The sequence below is a fragment of the Natrix helvetica genome (genome assembly GCF_964273705.1).
Source record: "Natrix helvetica genome assembly, chromosome: 5".
Taxonomy (NCBI): domain Eukaryota; kingdom Metazoa; phylum Chordata; class Lepidosauria; order Squamata; family Natricidae; genus Natrix; species Natrix helvetica.
In genome coordinates, this window is record NC_138551.1 from 49106468 (window position 1) to 49126824 (window position 20357).

Genomic DNA, 20357 nt, shown 5'->3' on the forward strand with positions numbered 1-20357 from the left:
ACTTGGATATCAGGGTCTGCCAAAGGAAGCAAGGACTCAGGAAGAAGACAGGCACCTCCCCTTCTGGCCCTCAAGATGAAAATGTATACATTGCCTGTTGCTTAAGGGAACCTCGGAGTAGCTGGGACGGGAAGAATGGAAACTTCAGCGAGCTCCACCGTCCTGCCTTCCACCTTTTCCCCTTCTCTCTCCCTAACAGAGAAGAAGCCAGGTTTTGTCATCTTCCACCAAACTTGTGAGGCAGTGGAGACACACGGCAACAGGTCATGGGTGGCGAAGATCATCGGGGGGCATCTAAGAGGGGTGTTAGGATCAATGGGAAACAGGCGGCGAGAGCGAATATCCGGGGTCTTTGGGCACTGCAGAGGGTCCTGTCCGGGAGTCGGGGAAGGGGAGTCGGGGGTTGTTACTGGACGAGGCGCCAGCATTGCTCTCTCCAAGGCCATAGCCCTCTTGGCAAGCCTCCCCCTTCCATCCTTGGGAGGCGAGGGTCCCCGGCTTTACTTCGTTCATCCTCGCACGCAGCCTCTCCACTTTCCAGCCAGGGCACTTTTCCTCTGATCTTTTTCTTGACATAAAAGAAACGGGATAGAAGATAGTCCGGTCAAAATTGGCTTCAAGAAGACGGAGGATAGGTGGCCCCTGCGATACCCACGCCCACTCAATACGCTGCTCTCCTTTGTGGCCAGGGGTGGTGTCGTCGGAGCAGTACTCCTCCCTTGTAAAGGTTACACTCCTGCTCTTGAAAGCTGCTCCCCCCCACCCCATACCATGCCTGCACGGACGGACGGGCGGACACACCAGCTTCACCGCCCGTCACAGTTTGGCTCCGTATTGATCGGCGCTGCCTGGCCGCGCTTCCCCTGCAATTCCAGGTAGTAAATCAGTGCCAGGCGACTCCACCTCCCGGCGTTGCCATTGGGTGCCTGCTGTGCTCGGGTCGCAGCGATTGGTCGCCTCGCGGGCACAAGCCTTTACATAAGAAGGCGCTCGCTCCGCTGACTTGATAGAGCCGGAGAGATACACAGTCGCGCACGCCGAGACCGAAAGAGCGGTGTGGCCGGAGACCGGACACTAACGCGACAAGCATCCGCACGCGAACAGGGCAGTCCGCCCGCCTGCCCGCTCCGGATGCTTCGCGGCCAGCTGGTAGGCATGGAGCTGCCCCGGCGATCCACTTGCCCGGTGAGTACAACTGTTTCCTGCCCTGCTGTGCCCAAGCCGACCGGAGCAAAGTTTTCCAAATTCCCAAAGAGATGGAGACTTTGGGTGGGAAGAAAAGTTGCAGTTGGCGAATGATGCGGGGCGGGAGGAGGCTATGTAAAGCATAGTCGAGAGCCACGTGAGACTGGCGGGCGGAATTTTGGGTTGAGGGGTGGGTTTCTGGGAGCGAGTGGTGGGGAGGGACCGTGTGAAGAAGCTTCGGAAACCAGGAAGGAAGAAGTGGAAATGAAGGCTTGAGAGATGTGATGGGGACGGGGAAGGACTTTTGTGCGCTGGGGATGCGCCGAAGAGCCGCGGTGGAGACCGCTATCGGCTGTCCAATGGCACGCTGGATCTTCCTGAGCAGGGAGCCGTTTCTTGGAGTGCTCGCCTCCGGCAGCGAGCAAAAACTGAACGCCAAGGTGACTGCTGCTCTCCAGATTGCACTAGTGCTGCTGGTGGCGGCAGCTGCTAGTAGTGGCAATGCCAGTGTTGAGGTTGGCTTGATACCCTGCAGTTTGACATGGCCGAGGAAAGGCATGGTTCCAACTCTGAAGTGTAACTCTATGGGCCCCGGAGTTCTGGCTGCTTCCTGAATATCTGATAGGTCTAGTTCCAAATTCTTTGGTGGGAAAGGATATCACTTGGCTGCAGTATTAATGCAGGATCTGGGCTGGGAATAGCAAACTCTGGAAAGACAGCAATGCAGACAAAGCCAGTAGCTTTTTCTTGTTAATGGCTTCAGAAAGAAAACAACAACAACAACACTTGGCACCAGAAGCAATACTTGGTCCTTACTGAAGCTCAAACCTGAATTTTATGATGTCATCGCTTTTGATTGGTTGAACCCGTTTGCCCTCCTGCACTTTGAACAAGAATCTGGTGGGTTGGCATCTTGTGACATCTCTTAACTAGGTTGATATCAGCACACGTCATTGGCTGAACAGACATGATGTCACCGAGAAGGATACAGGAATTGCATTTGGACAACAACTCTGTGAACGAGTGATGTCACAATGAGACAGAAAACCCTGTGTCACTGTGTGGCTTTTGGAAAAGCATCTATATTATATTGGTGATGTGGTTCTGTAGGAGTTCAACTATCATTTAGGAAAACAGCAGAAAGTATGGAGTAGAAACTGCTCGCTAATGCGGAACAGTGGTCCACTTAAATGTTTGGTTCTGCTATGGCCACTCATTTGAAAGTACAGGATTTGCCTGGTGAACGTGTCAACTGAGAAAATCACATGCAATTTCTTCTCCCTTCCTCTGACCAATGGCAAGAAATCAAAGCATGCATTTATTAGCGGATTATTGCATAGTGTTAGAATGTTATGCAAATCCCAATTTCTTTCCGACAGAAGAAATCCGCTGTCACCTACTGGTTTCTGCATATATGGCTACAAATAGCAGTGTGATCAGCCACACCCTAAGAAATCATGAAAGTCATGGAAATATGCAATTGCAAACATCCCCTCTTGAAGCGCCTTCTCTCTAGTTTGACAATACGCATCCCTGTTCTAAACGCTATTCTTTTAGAAGCTTTTCATCCAGTCAGCATTTGGAATCACATGACTAGAAAACTAGAAGACAACTACAAAAAGCGGATTATTATCACAGTCTTGTGTTTTGGAGCAAATTTGCTGCAGCGGTGGGTTCAGAATGGGCATTTTGTCCACACGGCATTCTCTGTGTAAGAGCAGACCCCTGGTATAATAAAAGATCATAAGGTATAGGGCATGAAGTCATGCAGATGATTTCCATCAATGTCCACAGCAAGAACAAAATGGCGTCCACGATTGTTTTTTTCCAGCTGCCAAGGACATTGAAAACCGTATCCGTCCCTTGTAATCCTAACAGACACCTAAGACTGTTTCTGATCTTGGTTTGGTTCAAGAAGTAAGTGGATTCAATCTTGAATCCTCTTAACCTATCCATATCTTCCACTTTCAGAGCTAACTTATTTATTTATTTATTTATTTATTATTCGTATTTATAGACCGCCCCCTCTCCCAAAAGGGACTCGGGGCGGTGTACAGTCAGACTTGAAGAGGCAAGGGAAGCGATCAAAAACAACGTAGGAAGCAGCACATGAACGCTTCGCTTTAGTCCATTGCTTTTCTATGCAATCCTATTTGAACATGGGGATGGAGAGATTCTCCTTGATTTTCCTTTCTTGTGTCATGCTGCTCTCTTGATACTTGCAGCCTTTCCATGGGCATCCAGTAGGGACTTTTGCAGGCATATCGGCAGTGTCTGCTGAATGGCCGCCCCCAACCCAGGAAGTAAACTCTTGAAACCCGAGAACAAAACAGGGATAGGCAACCTTTGGAGTCCAGTAGACACATTGGGAATTTTGAGTCATGTCGTGAACAATATCACAAAATGGCTGCCTTAGTCACCAAACTGTCAATTTTAAAAAAGACAAATGTGAGATTGATCCCCACCACTCCCTTTGGCCTCCGCTTCCAATCCAAAATACTCTGTTCCAGAGTTGGAACCCAGCTTTACTTTTGCTTTGAGATTATTTTGGAGGTCCAGGAGGTCCTTCTCTAAACAAAGCCCTCAACTGCTACCACCTAGCATTGTTGTTTTCTAAGTTAAGTTTGAAAATCGTAGGTGACAGAGGTGCTCATAGGAATGATGCTGGAGACTGTTATCTTGCTTTGGTATATGCCAACTTTCTGGTTCAATGTTTCACTTGAAAAAGAAATAGTAGCATCCACTGAGTCAGGGAGCCCAGTAGCACTGAGGGAAGCATTCACTAGTTTATTTGTGTACAGGTAGTCCTCGACTTAAAACGGTTCATTTAGCAATGGTTCAAAGTTACAATGTCATTGAAAAAAGTATCTTATGACTGTTTTCACAACCGTTGCAGCATCCCCATGGTCATGGGGTCATGATCAAAATTCAGATGCTTGACAACTGACTCATACTTATGACGGTTGTAGTGTCTCGGGATCACATGATCACCTTTTACGACCTTCTGACAAGAAAGTCAATGGGGAAGTCAGATTCAGTTAACAGTCAGGTTACCAACACAGCAGTGAATCACTTAACAACTGTGTCAAAAAGGTCGTAAAATGTCTCACTTAGCAACAGAAATTTTGTGTTCAATTGAGGTCGTAAATCAAGGACTACCTGTACTTGGATTTCATTTTGTTCACCCAGAACTAGAAACTTCACCAGCCGACTTGGGACTAGATCACATATGGATTTAAATGGAGATGATAACAATTATGCTGACTTCTCCCTACCTGACATTCTTCTGATATATTGGCGTCCAAACTCCAGTCAGCCCAATCTAGTGAGATATGCTGGCTAAGGTTAATGAGAATTATGCTCCAATATTTGGGCTAAGCTATGCTAATACCAGGCACAAAATTGAATAGATTTGTACTAGGAAAGTAGATCAATGCAAAAATGAAATTTGGGGCTGGGGTTAAGATTAATTTTTAATCTGTATGTCTTTTCCTGTGAAATGCTTTATAGTAGCTATAGCACATGATGACAGATAGGATCGTGGTTCCTAATCAGTTTTCTTCAATGGCTATGGGAAACTGTTCAAAATAAGCCTAAACGGAACTATTTTCCATATAAGGATTTTGTAATGTGTTTAGCAACTTTATCTGACAGTGCTAGGAGCATAAAAACCAGGTCTTCCAAGGTCCAAGGGGAAAGCTGAAATCCCAGGAGAGGAAGAGCAGGGGTTACAAGGATCAAGTACATTTTCTTCATTGCCCGCACACAGGTGCAAGCTCTGAGTGCATGTTTGTGCGTGTTTAGGAAGGCAACTTAATTAATGGCCATTTCCCTAATGATCTATCTAGAAATGCACACTGATGTATGAGTTTAATTAGCTCAAGCCAAATGCTGGGAGCGCGACAGAAGAACACGTTGTCTTTGTCACCAGGCGCCTGTTACCATCCTATGTTTATGGAAACTTATTTAATGAAGAGTTAATCTGTGCCTAAACTGGAGGATAGGACCAGCTACCGGCCTCGTATGATGGATTGTTTTGCTGTGGAAGAACACAAGAAAGATGCATTTGCTCTTGTACTTCCTACCTGGTCATTTGACTTATAGATACCTATGAATGGCTCCTTCGTTGTTTCTGAAGTGAATAGTTAAGTTTTTCCTGATGAGAAGACCAAGCCTGATAGCTCCTGATATTATTACATCATAACTATTCATAGTAATCATTATTAATTGCCATTATATGCACCCAGGGCCTCCTCTCTTATATAAACAGGAATGACCAAGTTTACTGAGGCTTTTCTGTTTTTGTTTTGGGTAGGTTTCTTATATTTCCTGAATTCTGCAGCCCTAAATTATATTGCAAAGCATAATGAAATAGATAAATTTCATCCACTGCCTCTTCAGAGAATAATTTTGAGCATATGGTGATTTCAATGAAGTCATGGAAAGTCTTGGAGGCTTGCTGATCTTCCAGCAGGAGGAGGAAAAGCTTAGGACATGCCTAGTTGTAGTACCATCTTCCTATCAGTGTAGGTAGAGTGGATACTCACAATTGTTCAAGACCACCTCTGGATTTGGAGCCAGCAAGAAGATTTGCAAGAGCTTACCTTGAGATCTGTTTTGTAGAAGTGTTAATACCACAGGGTACTGTGAAGAGAGGTTAAGATAGTCCCAAAAGGCGAATAATAGAGCTAATGAGTTATTATCTGTAGAAATGTTCACAAGACAGATTACCTATTCCATAATGCCTTTTGACAGCCTTCTTATTCACACAATCAGGATGGATAAAACATGATGAAACGATGGGCTTCTCCCCTTCACACTTTCATTCCAAGGGACTTTAAAGGGACTATTGATTCTAACCTACAATACTGATTATAAGAATACTCCAAACTGACAGCCCTGGCTGAGGGAGGAAAGATAGTTATTAACATAAACTATAAGAGTTTTCATATGTGGATACTGACAAAATGAAGAAGTGCCTGTTTTCTTGCTAAGCTTTAACTACCCTTGTTGTGTTTACAAATGAAGGGAAGAGACGTTCATCTGTTTTAAGAATTAATGAATCTCATTGCAAAATTGCCTTCTCATGAAGCAAAAGTGGCTATCATATCTCAGAGTCTATCTTGAACTGAAAGCTGATTTCTGGCACAAGATGCTTTATTTGCTGCCATCTTTTTTTTTTTTTTTGCATGGACTACTACATAGGAGAGATCAACAGGCATTCTGTGCAAGTGCTTTAATGTTGAGAAGATCCTGTCTCAGAAAAGAGACTGGATGGCCCTCAGGATTGTCTGATCTTCATCAAAGCTACTGGAAAGTTATGAAGCAGAGTGTGATCAACTTAAAACAGAAATGTGACGTTACTGAAATACTTGTCCACATCACTGCATTTGGGTTTAAATCACTATGTTGCCTGGTTCTTTTTAATAGATTCTTTCTCTCCCATTTTCTAGCTCAGGGTAACCACAAAATCAACTCCTAGTCTTTGATGGAATCAAAGGAGAGAGATGGGACATTCTTCTTGAAGGAATGAATTAAGGTCCTTTCTCTTCCTTTTAATTCTGATGAATGAATGTGAGATCTAATGGTCTAACCTAGTATATTTCTGTTTCTCTTCAGCAGGGATGTGGAACTCTGAAGCTTATATGGTTTCACATCCCAGAGTGAATTCTGAGACAGCTGAATTGACTTTCAGTCCTGAAACTAGATGTTTGGTATGAACAATAGCGTCAGCACATCCTGCTCTTCATAACAGCTGAAATTTTCCATAGATCTAGCATTCCAATGCTTCCCCCCTAAAGCTCAGAAGGTTAAGAAACAGGAGTTTCCTGCCCACAATAAAGTAAAAAACAACATCTCTATTGGTACTTGAGCATTAGGCAACTGCTGACCAATCAAGAACCATACCAAAGTCTCCAAAACTGCTTGCCCAATTCTGTACGGGGATGGTGGCAATGCTACCCCTAAGAATTTACCAGGATGGTTATATCAGATCCCTGCCAATGCTTATTTGCATGGGTAAGTAGCAGTGAAATGAGCAAAACAAGCTAGATTTTGAGCCGTGCTGGAACAGTGGTTAGAATGCTGTACTGCAGGCAAATTCTGCCCACATCCTGGAGTTTGATCCTGACCAGCTCAAGATTGATACCTTCCATCCTTCTGAGATTGGTAACATGAGAACCCAGATTGTTGGGAGCAATATGCCAACATTTGTAAACCAATCAGAGAGTGCTGTAAAGTAGTATGTATGGAGCAGTATATAAGTCTAAGTGCTATGGCTATTTTCCATAGTTTTATAATCTGTTACAGAATTCCTGCATTAAGAAAAAAAAATCCCAGTTAGTAAGTGAATGGGTGATGTAGCCACATGCTTCTCTTTATAGGTGCCAAGGTTGCTGCTACTGCTGTTGTGGAGCCTGGTTCTGCCTTGGCCTGGTGAAGGATCCCAGCGCAGTAAACCCATGTTCACAGCAGTCACGGATCAAATCCTTCCCCCTGACTATGACAGCAACCCAACTCAGCTCAACTATGGTGTGGCCGTGACCGATGTAGACCAGGATGGAGACTTCGAGATTGTCGTGGCTGGGTGGGTACCAAGAAAAATGCTAAGTATTGCTAGATGTATGGGAAGTTGGGGGGGAGAGGGGGCTGCTACCCCACAAGGAGCCATATTTGAGGAGAAAGAATAGTCTAGCGTTCACAGGATGCAAGGAAGATGGTTACATCCCAAAGGCTGGGTTCATACAAAAGGTAAAAAACACAGTGTAATCTATTATTATTATTATTATTATTATTATTATTATTATTATTATTATTATTATTATTATTATTATTATTATTATTATTATTAGATTAGTCTTTGATGGGATTCACAGCCTTTGGGACTGGTTGGTAGCTCAACAGCATGAGTCCTAACCAAGGACCTAGGAACTGCTAAGATAACGTCGGAGGATATAAGCTGTTCCAAGTAGGGTTGTTGTTGTTGTTCTTGTTGTTGTTGTTGTTGTTGTTGTTGTTGTTGTTGTTGTTGTTATTATTATTATTATTATTATTATTATTATTATTATTATTCACTGCACTGTCAGCCAAATGTTCAGACTGGGTTTGGCATTTTTGTCTACCTATCAAGTCCTTACCAAGGACCTGGGATAGGCAAATCTGGATGTTTGACAGTGTTACAGATATTGTCGCAGGATGGAAGCAGTTCCAAGTAAAGCCGCCTTCTGCAATTGACTGATGGCAAATTTGTCAATGCCCATGGTGTTCAAGTGGTACTCCAGTTGTTTTGGGACTGCACCCAAGGGGCCTTTTACTATTGGTGCTGCCCTTGCCATATTTGTAATATTTGTAATATTATTTGTAATATTTGTAATATTCATATTATTTATATTATTTATGTTTATGTTTATGTTTATGTTTATGTTTATGTTTATGTTTATGTTTATGTTTATGTTTATGTTTATGTTTATATTTATATTTATATTTATATTTATATTTATATTTATATTTATATTTATATTTATATTTATATTTATATTTATATTTATATTTATATTTATATTTATTATTTTGCCTTCCTCACAATCTCAAGCAACTCTGGGCAGGTTTGGCTAACTGCCATACAGTATATGAATTAGTACGTGTACTGCCATACATTAAGAATCAAATATATAGATTTGTTTGTAGGCCATGCCGAACTATTATTTATTTTCATCATGGTATATTGAACAAGCTGTAATGGTCCAATTCACATGTAAGAAAAGGCTTAAATCACCTTATAATCACAATGGCTGGATGCCTATATTGTATTAGTTCAAAACTAAACAAATCACATTAAAGTTTAATACAGTGGGGGAATTCAGACCCCGTTTCTCAGAAAAACTTGGACACTGCTATGTTTGTGGGGTTTTACAAATGTTCCGGATTAAAACTAACATTCCCAGTTAGTGGGATCTGGTTTTGCTGGTTGAGGCCTAGGGGAAATGTTTTTGAAAACCCCTGAAGGGCATTAAATTGGCAAAGGCTATAAAAGGAAGGAAAAGTATACATGTTCACACTCTACTTTGCTCATAGGACATGTAAAGATTGATATGGATCCTCTGGGATAAGCCAAAAATAACATCTGTGCAGTGATTCAATTCCAGATGTGTATGTGGGTTTTCAGTGGAACTACTGTACAGTTGCATCCTCAAAGCTTACAGCTTAACTGTCTCCCGCATGGTCACTTCCCTGATTAACTGCCTCTGCCAGTAGCCTTCTCAGCTCCCACCCCAGCTTTCCCAACCTGTCCAGGCTGCAATCATGACCTAGGAAGTAGGGGCCAGAGAGGACTATCTCTTTATAGCTGGCCACTGCTTGTATAACTTGGATTGACATAAAATATGTCTCAGTTGCACTGAGCTGGAAAGAACATATATCCATTGAAAAGCTCTTCTGTCTAGGATTCCCTAGAAAACAGGGAAATTGTTTCTGTAACCACATTCATTTCACTGAGCCTTCTCATTTTTTCCTAGCTCTTGCTAAGTTGTTTTCCATGTATTCATACCATCCCTATAGCAGGAAGACAGGATAGCAAGCCTGCTTTAAACACATGGACTACTAGGATCGTTTTAGAGGTCCACATTTTTCTCCTTCATCCCCACTGGGCCACTAGGGACCTCAGATGCCCTGAAGTTGCATTCAACCTCAGTGGTCTCCCAGGATCTTTCACTAACAGATTCACATCTCCATGGCTAGCAGTTTTCCATTTGGATTCATCTGTATGCCACCTCTTCAAAGGCTGCTCGTATCCGTAAAACATTAAACTGCTCCACAAATTGTACTCCTCGTGCTGCTACACAGGCTCTATGGAAGAGCGGTCTTCAGCCTTACTGAATGATCACAGAGAAGACGCCACCCAGACTAGATGGGCAAGCTTTTCCAGATCAGGGCCCAGCATGCAAAAAATCCACTTTTTCATGTCCTGGAGGAGGACATGCAGCATATAATTTAACAATTGCAGTGATTCACTTAACAATGGCGGCAAGAAAGATAATAAAATGGGGCAAAATTGAAGAACCAATAGTGATGGAAACATGGGAAGAGATCTGGGTAAGAAATGTAAAATTTACACAAGATCAGAACTTGAGAGAGAATTTTTACAAGATGTTGTACGGATGGCATTTAGATCCAAAAAGGTATGTATCCGAATCTACAATCTAAATGTTGGAGATGTGACTGTGTTGGTGCCACGTACTACCATATTTGGTGGACTTGTAAAAAAGTTAAAGCATTTTGGATAAAAATATGGTGGGTTATTCAAAATATTTTGAAAAAGACGATAAAGTTTACACCCCAGTTGTTTTTGTTAGGCATAGTTTCAGATTGTACTGTTATAGAGACTAATTTGATTTTGAACCTAATGACGGCAGCAAGATTGTTGGTGGCGCAATATTGGAAGAAGGAAGAGTTGCCCACTATCCAAGAATGGATGTTAAAAGTAGTAAACTTAGCAGAGATGGCCAAAATTTCAGCGTATCTGAAGGACCACTCAGATGAGAAGTACAAGCTGGACTGGAGAAGATGGATTGACTATATTCAAAACAAATGCCGGGCTAAAAAATTTCAGTTAGCTTATGAATGAAGGCATACGGAATGTTACAATTTATTCAAAGTTAGTTTAATAAAAGGGATTTTCCTGCCTGGAAATTCTGGGAATTGTAATGACAACGTAACTGGAAAACCTGGTTGGGGAATGCAGCTTTATACAAAGGCTGTGATCTTTGGAACCCAGATTATCTTATTAAGCCTAGAAAACTGTGGAGAGACAGGTCTTTCTCATAGGTGAGGAAAAGTTTAGGCAAGTCAAGACATGTGGAAGAGCGCCCTGGTTTGACCTGAAGAAAAACAAACTTTATCTCACTCTGAGGAGAGGCAACCTTCTCTCTCGCTCTTCTGACGGCCTCAGTGTGCACCTTGACATTGTGTTAATTGGCTGCAGTAGAGTGAGAGAGTGCTTCATCGCATTATTGACAGTGTGCTTGGCTTGAGTTGGTGCACAGGAGTGAGCAGGCATTCAGCTGTGTGCTCCTTGCATCCCTAATCTGACAGTCCCTTGAAGAGGAAGGATAGAAGGAAATGGAAACCAGCCTGGCCAGCTGCTCAAAGAGAAACAGCATGTTTTGCCTTTAGGGTGATCATGCTGGACATGCCTTGACAAATGTGCATAGGGAGAAGTGGAAGTTTCCCATGAATGAACAATCAGGAATGTGTTCATACTTTCCAGGGCTACTTTAATGTATCATTAAGAAGAGGCAAGTTATCACATAGGAAACCATACCTTATGCATTTATCACATGTGTAAACCTCACATCTCCCTCATAAAGGAACTCTATGTTAGAACGGTATGAGTCCAGCTCCTTCCTCATAACCTCTATCTAGAGATTCTATAATCCTGTCAAGAACATATTAAGTATCAGATAATGAACTGACTATTCTGACTAAGATGTTGTCACAGGTAGACCAGCTCACTGGCTTCCTCAACTTGCTGCCCTTCCAACATTGTTGGGCTGTAGTGCCTCACCCCTAACTCTACCTAGTAGTTAGGAATGATAAGGGCTCCAAATTTGGAGAAATCAGTTCTAATTCTCAAATATTACGAAAAGAAATTAATGGTCCCTTCTGAATGATTGTAAGTGATGCATTAACACAAGGAGACTAAAAACTGGGCTGCACATTTCATATTTAATAATATTGCAATTACTAAAAATAATGATGATGGATAATCCTTGTAAATGATATGAAATTCTAAGTGTGGGAATCGGCATTTCTCCCAATCTTACTGACCACCAAGTCACATTTCCTTAGATCTGTAGACTTCTTTACAGGATATGTACCCTGCAGTTTCCCTTAATTTAGTCCCCTCTAGATATTTCAAATAACAAATCCATAAGACCCATTCAATGTATGATTGGAAAATATGGAGAAGATAATTCAAAACATCTTGAGAGTGCTCAAATGGGAAAGGTTGTAGCTTTCCCTCAAAAGATGGTGTTTAGGTGCAATGAGCTACAATCCTAGAATTGCTAACCAGAATGTTAATTCAACCAAATTTACTGGGAATGCTGGAAGGGACCATCCACTTGAAAGGGGTGGGGCGTGGGGCTTTTACAGTAAGATATTCTTCTGGGTAAGAATAATATTCAACCTGTTGTTCCTGATTAATCCCTGATTGCTTCAATTTCTTAGAAGGGAACTTTACCCGGCAAACTTAACTCATTAATCTATGTGTTCACCTGAATCCATCCATCCTTTTTATTCCCGTCGTTCCTCTGACCTTCCTTCATGGATGTGCATTCCAGACGCGACATCTCCATCACTCTGTCCTAAACTGTCACCACATTGTTAGTATTCTTACTAAAGTAGAAACATTGTACTAGTTCTTTAGTTGTGGTCTTAACAGGAGCAAGCAAAGCAATTGGAGCCTCCCTCTGAGATATGATTTATTTGCAACCTGAAACGGACTTACTTCTGCTTTTACTACACTTCCTCACATTTAGTCTGAGATGCACTGTAATTGCCCCCCCCCAAAAAAAAAAACATGCACACATACATCTTTAGGGCACAATGATTTCTTTGGTATTTAGGCTTAAAGCCCCTTGACAGAATTGGAACAGAATACAATAAAAACAAAAGAGAACATCATAACATATTTAAAAGGCAATAGATTAAAAAAAACAATAATGGTAATAAACAAGTCACCTAAATTTCTGAGATGGCAAAAAAATGTAATCTGGTAGTGAAAAGATACAACAATGTCACTTTTGTGGAAGGGGCATTTGATCATAGAGGAGGAGATCTTAGTACTGAATAGTACCTGGGCAGGCTGGCACACAGGAGGCCCTACAAGCTGTAGCAGCATATTCCCATGCTAGGGCACTCAAAACCCATACCTTGGATTTCCTAGTTTAAGAATGAGAAATATATTAGAACTGCTGCCACCAGAAGATGGTCTATGCAAAGTTTGCAAGTATCATTTGCAGATCTAATATACCTGGTATTTTCTAATTTCCTTTTGATATTGCTCTTAATAAAGGATAACAAAGCATCTCATTCAGCCGTGGGCTGCAGCTGCCCAAATTTAGACAGCTTTGCATCGCAAAGTGCAATCTTTTGCAGGAAGATTCCCACCCTAGGATTGCCAGTGCTATGTTTTCTAATATAGCACATTTCAAATCTTGCAATGATTAAATAAATTAAAGAATATCATTCTGAAAGAGACGCTGGAACAACCCAAAACAATGTTAAGCTAGACATGTGGCTTTTATTACATGTAAGTTTCTTTCCCACTGATCTTTCTAGAAGAAAAATATGGGAGATCTTGAAGTTAGTCAAGTAGTTGGAAGATTCCAAGAGGCAGATTATTATATCAATATTTCAGCCATAATATAAATGACAGTGTTTTCTGAATCTACTTTTATTAAGGCAGAAGAATATATATACATACATACATACACTGCCGTCTTTCTATAAAGCTTGGTGGAGGTGTGTGTGGAGTGCTGGCCTTGTTTCAGTAAGTGGAATGATTGGTTGTGTGGTTGTATCATGATTAGTAGATTGGTGCTGATTGGTGCTGGCTGTGTGTCCATTGTTGTTTCGTGTTGTAACGGGCTGGGTGGTGGGTGGGGCTCGTTTGCTGATTAGGGCTGGTTTCCAGATGTCTGGTGGGTGGGAGTTATCGTCACGTTTATTCATGTTGTGGGTGTGTTTCTATATTTCAATAGCTTCCATAATTATTCTCTTGTTGAAGTGTTCAGTTTTGGAGATTATCCAGGTTCCTTCAAAATGAATTTCATGTCCTGTAGCTTTAAGGTGCTGGAAAAGGGAAGAAGTTTTTTCTTTTTTTCTTACTGCGTTCTTGTGTTCTGCGATGCGTGCATTTATTCTCCTGTTCGTTTGTCCTATGTATGTTGCAGGGCAGATTTTGCATGGTATTTCGTAGACTCCTTGGTTTTCTAGCTGGATTTTGTCTTTGGGGTTTCTTAAGATGTCGGCTATTTTTTGGTCAGTGTTGAAGGCTGTCTCGATATTGTGTTTGTGGAGAATTTCGCTGATTTTATCTGTGGTGCCTTTGATGTAAGGGAAGAGGGCGATGTCATTGTCCAGTTCTATGTCTCGATTTTTGGGGGGAGTCTCCCTTTGGATTAGGTTGGTAATTGTTTTTCTTTGGACTCCGTTGGAGATTAATACGTTTGTATTAATACGTTTAATACACAAACAGTATGCTGGTCTGACCTCACTGAAACATCGTGTGTGTGTTTGTATGTGTGTGTGTGTGTATGTATGTATGTATGTATGTATCACACCAAATGTGAACAAGACACACAGCTTAAAATATTAGCATGTTTTCTGAAGGCAGTTTTCCTACTTCAGATTACAAAATCCTCACTTCAAAATACATTTGGAAGAGTAGCCAAAATGTTTTAGTAAGGCCATTTCATAGACCCACTGACACATAAAATTCAGCCTCTGATTGCAGGCTTGACCCTTTACATGAATTGGTTTCTTGAAAGGCTCCCCTCTTGATCTCCTTTGAGGACAAGATATTTTCCCCTGGGTTTTCAAATATTGCCCTCAAGGTTTTACCAAATTCTATATTTATTACTAGCTACTAGGGCTCCCCTCCCTGCCCTCCTCTGTTGTATTTTCTCTTTGTGCTGTACATTTTCAGCCTTAGCAAACTCTATGCTAACCACATTAGAGTCACACATCATTAGCTGCCAGATGAAACCACTCAGGCGTTTCTGCAACTTTGCATTGTGTGATGTTAACATGGATGGATGTCTCAAAGAATTCAGAACTCTCCCTTAATCAACAAGCAGAATTCTACACAACTAGAGGAAGGGTATACTTTGGCCAAATCCATTAATAAGACAGATAAGTACTCTATAAAAGCAGTCTTCTTGATCTGATACTGCAGTAATTTAGGGTTTTTTCAGTGCTATATCAGAGATCTTCCCAGTGTCTCTTCCTGACAAGGGCTTTAGGTCAAAGCCCATGGAATATGCCTTTTACCAATACAGCCCCAGATAAATCCCGATTCCTCAATAGGAGGGGAAACTTTTATTTGCATCTTGCATACATTAGTTGTCTGAAATAAGAGAAGAAAGAAATTTCTTTTGGGCCTTTACTATTTGGTTTCCATTTTCCTGAGGAGCCCTAGTGGTGCCTGACTTAATCCCTAAATCCTTCAGCATGTCAGAAAAGATTTAGAAAAGGAATTCTGTCTCTATAAATGTAGGAAACACAAAATCCAGCCCTCCTTCTTTAACCTATTTTTCCCAATGAATCTCACTGATCTGAAGAAGGGAACAATATAAGCTATGTGGTAAAACAAAATGATTTAAACATGCATAAGTATAAGTGACATAACATTTGTGTGTGCCTTTGTCTTACATTGGATGAAAAAACAGACTTTCCTGATATTTTTTTAAAAACATAATCCTAAACTCCATAAGCATCTCTCCTCCTGAACTTTGTCCTCTGTCCTCTGAAGGGTTTTAATCAACTTTGGTGAATTATGTGTCTCAAAATCTTACCAGATTAATGTAATAAATCTCGACTTCAAAGCATTTTCATAAATGCGTGATGTGTTCAGCAGACATGAGGAAAACAGTGGCTCTGTTCCTTTTTCTCTGTTGACTTTTTCTCGCAAAATAGGACAGTTTTTTGGAAAGGTAGCTGTGGCAGTTGCTGAGAGCCTTGTGACTCATTAAAATCTAACAAATCCATTATGGCAGAAAAGAGGCAGGGAGGTGATTAATCCAGTGTGCTAGAACTCAGGCTGAGTTACTGGCTTCTTAATAAGGCGGAGCGGTGCAAACGATGAGAAAATATGGAAAGCATATTGGTTCCCACCACCGTTCTCTTCATTAAAGTCCACTCCTTTTTCTTCTCCAAGAAGACATTGGGAATGCTTGGTTGCCTAATTGAGGAACTACATTAGCAGCAATAGAAAACTTCACTTTGATGGGGGAGGGGGGGAGAAAAAACTATTGAGAAGGGCTAATATCTGAAACCACTCTTGCTCACTCTTGCTTCATTTCTTACTCTCTGCTCCTTTAGGTACAACGGACCCAACCTGGTGCTGAAGTATGACAAGGCACGGGGCCGGCTGTTAAATCTTGCAGTGGATGAACACAGCTCCCCCTACTATGCACTGAGGGATCGCCAGGGCAATGCAATTGGTGTGACAGCCTGTGACATTGATGGAGATGGATGGGAGGAAATTTACTTCCTAAACACCAATAATGCCTTTTCTGGTGTGTGTCAAAGTCTTCCATCCTTGACATTTAACTTACCATTGACAACCATATTAACGCATCAAACCTTTTTAACGTTGTTTGCCTTTCCCTTCATCTTCTGATATCCATCCAACTATGATATACAACATACTATATGTCTGGAAATCATCCCATTGTAGATCTTGACCAGTGCTGACTAGTTCCAGGATCCATTTAACCTGCCGAAAAGTGGTGGCAGAAATGTAGAAGTGAGTCTCAGAGGGGATACATAGTGATGTGGCTGGATGAAGACCAGGAGTCTGATCAGCCATCTTTCTTTCTTGTTTGTGGTGTCCTGTAGGCTGCCCTCTGCATAGTTGGGACCTCACCTGCTAGCCTTATACCACTGGCGTTCATTTCCTGACCTTCACTGGCCACCAGGGTAGGAAGTTTCAAGCCTGGAGTTAATTTCCCAGCTGAGTGATTTTGTCAATTCCCTGGCAGCAGTGGGGCTGGCAGATGGGGCGGGTGGGGGAGGAGAGAGACTTGGCTGCTGACTCAGGGTTTTGCCAGATCTCTAGTTGCCAGCAGTGACTGCAGCTCCGAGGGCTTAGAATTGCAGGGAATGAAGGAGTGCCTCTGGGACAATGTTCCTTGAAGTGAATAGGACAGAGGGAAAATGGCAAACATACCCATCTAGGCCTCCTTGGCTCCACTGTCATTATTGTTTTCCTTTGGGAGGATGAGTATCTGCCTGCTAGGCTGGCACTGGACTCCTTTACGATACGCTCTTGCCAAAGTCACATATGTAGCACTAGTCCACGTCTGTACCCTGCCAGCGAACTCTTTATGGCCTAGCCCTTGCTTAATAGGAACTGCAGTGAGAATAACAGGATCCTTTTCTTTTCTGAGCTTCAGGTGGGCTTGTGGGATTTTCTGGGAAATGCTGCTTGACCATTGGCTTTTCTGCTAAGATTCCATGCTGGATTTTGGCTGCTTCTAGATTCTTTCTGAATAGCTTGTGGGGACCCTGGACAAATGATTGCTCCACAACCCTCCCCCCCACTCCTTCCAGAGTTGGGCTGGGCCCTTTACCTGCCTCATTGATCTACTCTTGGTTCTGCTTATCTGTCTTCCTGACACACCTAATTACAGCTTTGCAGCTACCAAAGACTCCCACTCTTTAAATCAGCCAATCACATTACTCCCGGCGTCAGGGTCTGGCCATCGATTTTTTATTTTCCCTTTTCCCTTTATGATGTACATGGCTCTGTGCTGCTTTGGCACATTTTTCCTTAATGAATGTATTCTTCTGGACCTCCCTTACCAACACTTAAGCTTTTTTGGAGTTGCTGCATTCACGACAGTGCAGTCCCAGTCACAGCCCTGCATACTAGCTAGCAGTTAGAGGCTCACTGAGGGTGGGTGTTGGGGTGGCAAAGCTGTGAAGGCTGACAGTCAGGAATTAAATGCTCAAAGCGGACAAGAAAAAAAATAAGGATTCACTTTGTAGTGATAAGGTGGGACAGGGATTGTTTGACAGTCACATACACAATCTGCACATACATACAAATTTCACACCTGCATAGTGCAATTGTGTGGTTTCAGGATGGGTTTATGCCAAATCTTTCCACCTCTGATTGCTGGAATCTTGGAGCCCTTTTCCCTAAGGTCTCAGCTGAGGTTCTAGGTCAGTGTTTCTCAACATTGACAACTTTAAGTCCTGTAGACTTCAACTCCAGAATTCCCCAGCCACAGGACTTAAAGTTGCCAAGGTTGAGAAACACTGTTCTAGATGATGGTGAACCTATGGCATGCATACCTAAAGTGGCACATGGAGCCCTGTGGCCTGGCATGTGCAGCGTCGCCTGTTCCTCTTCGGGGTTTCTGGCACGCATGCGCGTGTGACAATCAGCTGGCCTTCGTGTGTGTGGCAGTACCGAAAACTGGAAGAGCTGGTCTTCCATTTTCTGGTATGTGCATCCGCGTTGGCCAGCTGATCATCGCACATCCATGCGCACCAGTAACCAAAAGACTACCTGGCAAGGGCGCATGCATGTGCCGGAAACCAGAAGTTTATTTTCTGGCACGCGCATGCCCCTGGGCAGCTCCTCTTCCCAGTTGCTGCCCAGACATGCATGTGCCCACCTGTGCTTCCTTTTCAGTGCTTGGTGTCGAAAGGATCGCCATCACTGTTCTAGAGAAACACCCATCTTCAACAAGAGAAAGAATGTACTGAGATGGAGTACAGCCTGAAGCCATAAGATGCTTGATGTCTTCTCTCTCTTTCCCAGGCGTAGCCACCTATACAGATAAACTATTCAAGTTCCGCAACGGGCGCTGGGAGGACATCTTGAGTGATGAGGTGAACCGGGGTGTGGCAAGCCGGTTTGCTGGGCGTTCCGTGGCATGCGTAGACAGGCTGGTGAGTGCATGAAGTTGGCTCGCTGGGACTATCATCTCAAAATCACTGGTCTCGGGCATATATGCAGAAGAAAGGAATTGGAACCAAAGAAGTGTAATCTAAGCTGCGTAAAGAGAAATTTTTTTTTGGAGAGGCCTTGTTCTCCATCCAGCCTCCCTATGACCAGGCTCTGCCCCCTCCCCCACAGCTGTCAGGACTCCCATCAGGGGCTGCAGTGCCAGGCGAGTGCCGTGCTGCTGATAAACACCGCCTGTCTGGGTGATTTATGCCCCTGTCACCTGCATTTTCTTCTCTCTCTAACTTGCGTGGTTTGTTTTCCAATGATTATTGCTAAATCAGGGTGCCACGGGAGAACAAAAGGGGGCAGATGGTGGCTGACAAAGAAGCCTGGGGCAAACGTGGGCACGGGAAGACCTGGCATGTTCCTTTCGGAAGCCCCCTAGCAAGGATAAGAAAAAAACCATGCCTGAGTGGACTGTTTTTGCTTGTATGTTCAAGGGTCTGGCATGGCGTTTTCTTTACCAGGTTTATCCTTATGACAGCTGTGGAACTGCTATCCACTGGAGGCACCCAATATGCCAGACCATGGCTGGAATATTTTGTGGCGTAATCTTGTTTTGGAAACTCAGCCATTTCATGAATCAGATTATTGTGTTACAGTACATCATCACAGTTTATATTTGGGCATAATATTGGATTGTGTTTTGTTCCTCTGGTTTGGTGTTTTGTTCCCGTGTTATGTGAATCTAGCTATTGTAGCCAATGTGGGGAATAGATGGGAATGCTTCATTGGAACGCCGGTTCTCAGCGATTCTACTCCCTTCCTTCCTGCAGGGGTCTGGCCGCTATTCCATTTACATAGCTAACTATGCCAATGGAAGAGTTGGTCCTCATGCCCTCATTGAAATGGATACAGCTGCCAGTGACCTAGAGCATGGTATTGTGGCACTGAATGACGTGGCTGCAGAAGCTGGAGTCAATAAATTCACAGGTATGAGGGAAGCAGAAGGTTGCTATATTGCTGAAGAAGACCTGAGGATATAAACTGGGGAGACCTTTGATCAGAATGAACTCCAGGTTTGAAGGAACTCTTACAAAATGTCTTCCATGGGGTTTTCCTTTGTTGTATTGCCCTAAGGTTCGGAATAAATTTATCTTTTAGTGCCATAGAATGTAATTTATGTTTTTTCCCATGTTAGCATTTCCTCTGAACAGCAGCCCATTTTCGTTTTTTCCTGAAATTCTCCATTCCATAGTGCATTGTGGAGAAAAAATAAAATGGCTTCCAGGAGGAAAGAAAGGAGAGTTCTCCATGATGGAAACCATTTTGCTTCAGAATCTTCCATTGCTCCCTTCTTATAATCCTACACTACCCAGGAATAACAGCATACCTGGGGCTTTAGGGCAACCCTGTTGTAGCCACCAACTGAGTTGTGGCTCCCAGAAACAGATCTCCGAGATGGAGGGCAAAACTTACCTCACACAAT

At 42.7% G+C, this 20357-nt stretch overlaps 1 protein-coding gene across 2 annotated transcripts in view; it reads left to right on the forward strand.

The window, feature by feature from the left end:
* The first annotated feature begins 1023 nt into the window (after positions 1-1023).
* The window catches only part of CRTAC1 (cartilage acidic protein 1), a 32709-nt gene continuing 13375 nt past the window's right edge, over positions 1024-20357 (forward strand). For both annotated transcript variants that reach the window (XM_081956428.1, XM_081956427.1), the window contains exons 1-5: positions 1024-1185; positions 7569-7771; positions 16288-16484; positions 18740-18870; positions 19705-19861. In XM_081956428.1, the coding sequence (XP_081812554.1) occupies positions 1132-1185; positions 7569-7771; positions 16288-16484; positions 18740-18870; positions 19705-19861 (742 nt within the window). In that variant the 5' untranslated portion in view covers positions 1024-1131. The remainder of the gene's footprint in view (positions 1186-7568; positions 7772-16287; positions 16485-18739; positions 18871-19704; positions 19862-20357) is intronic.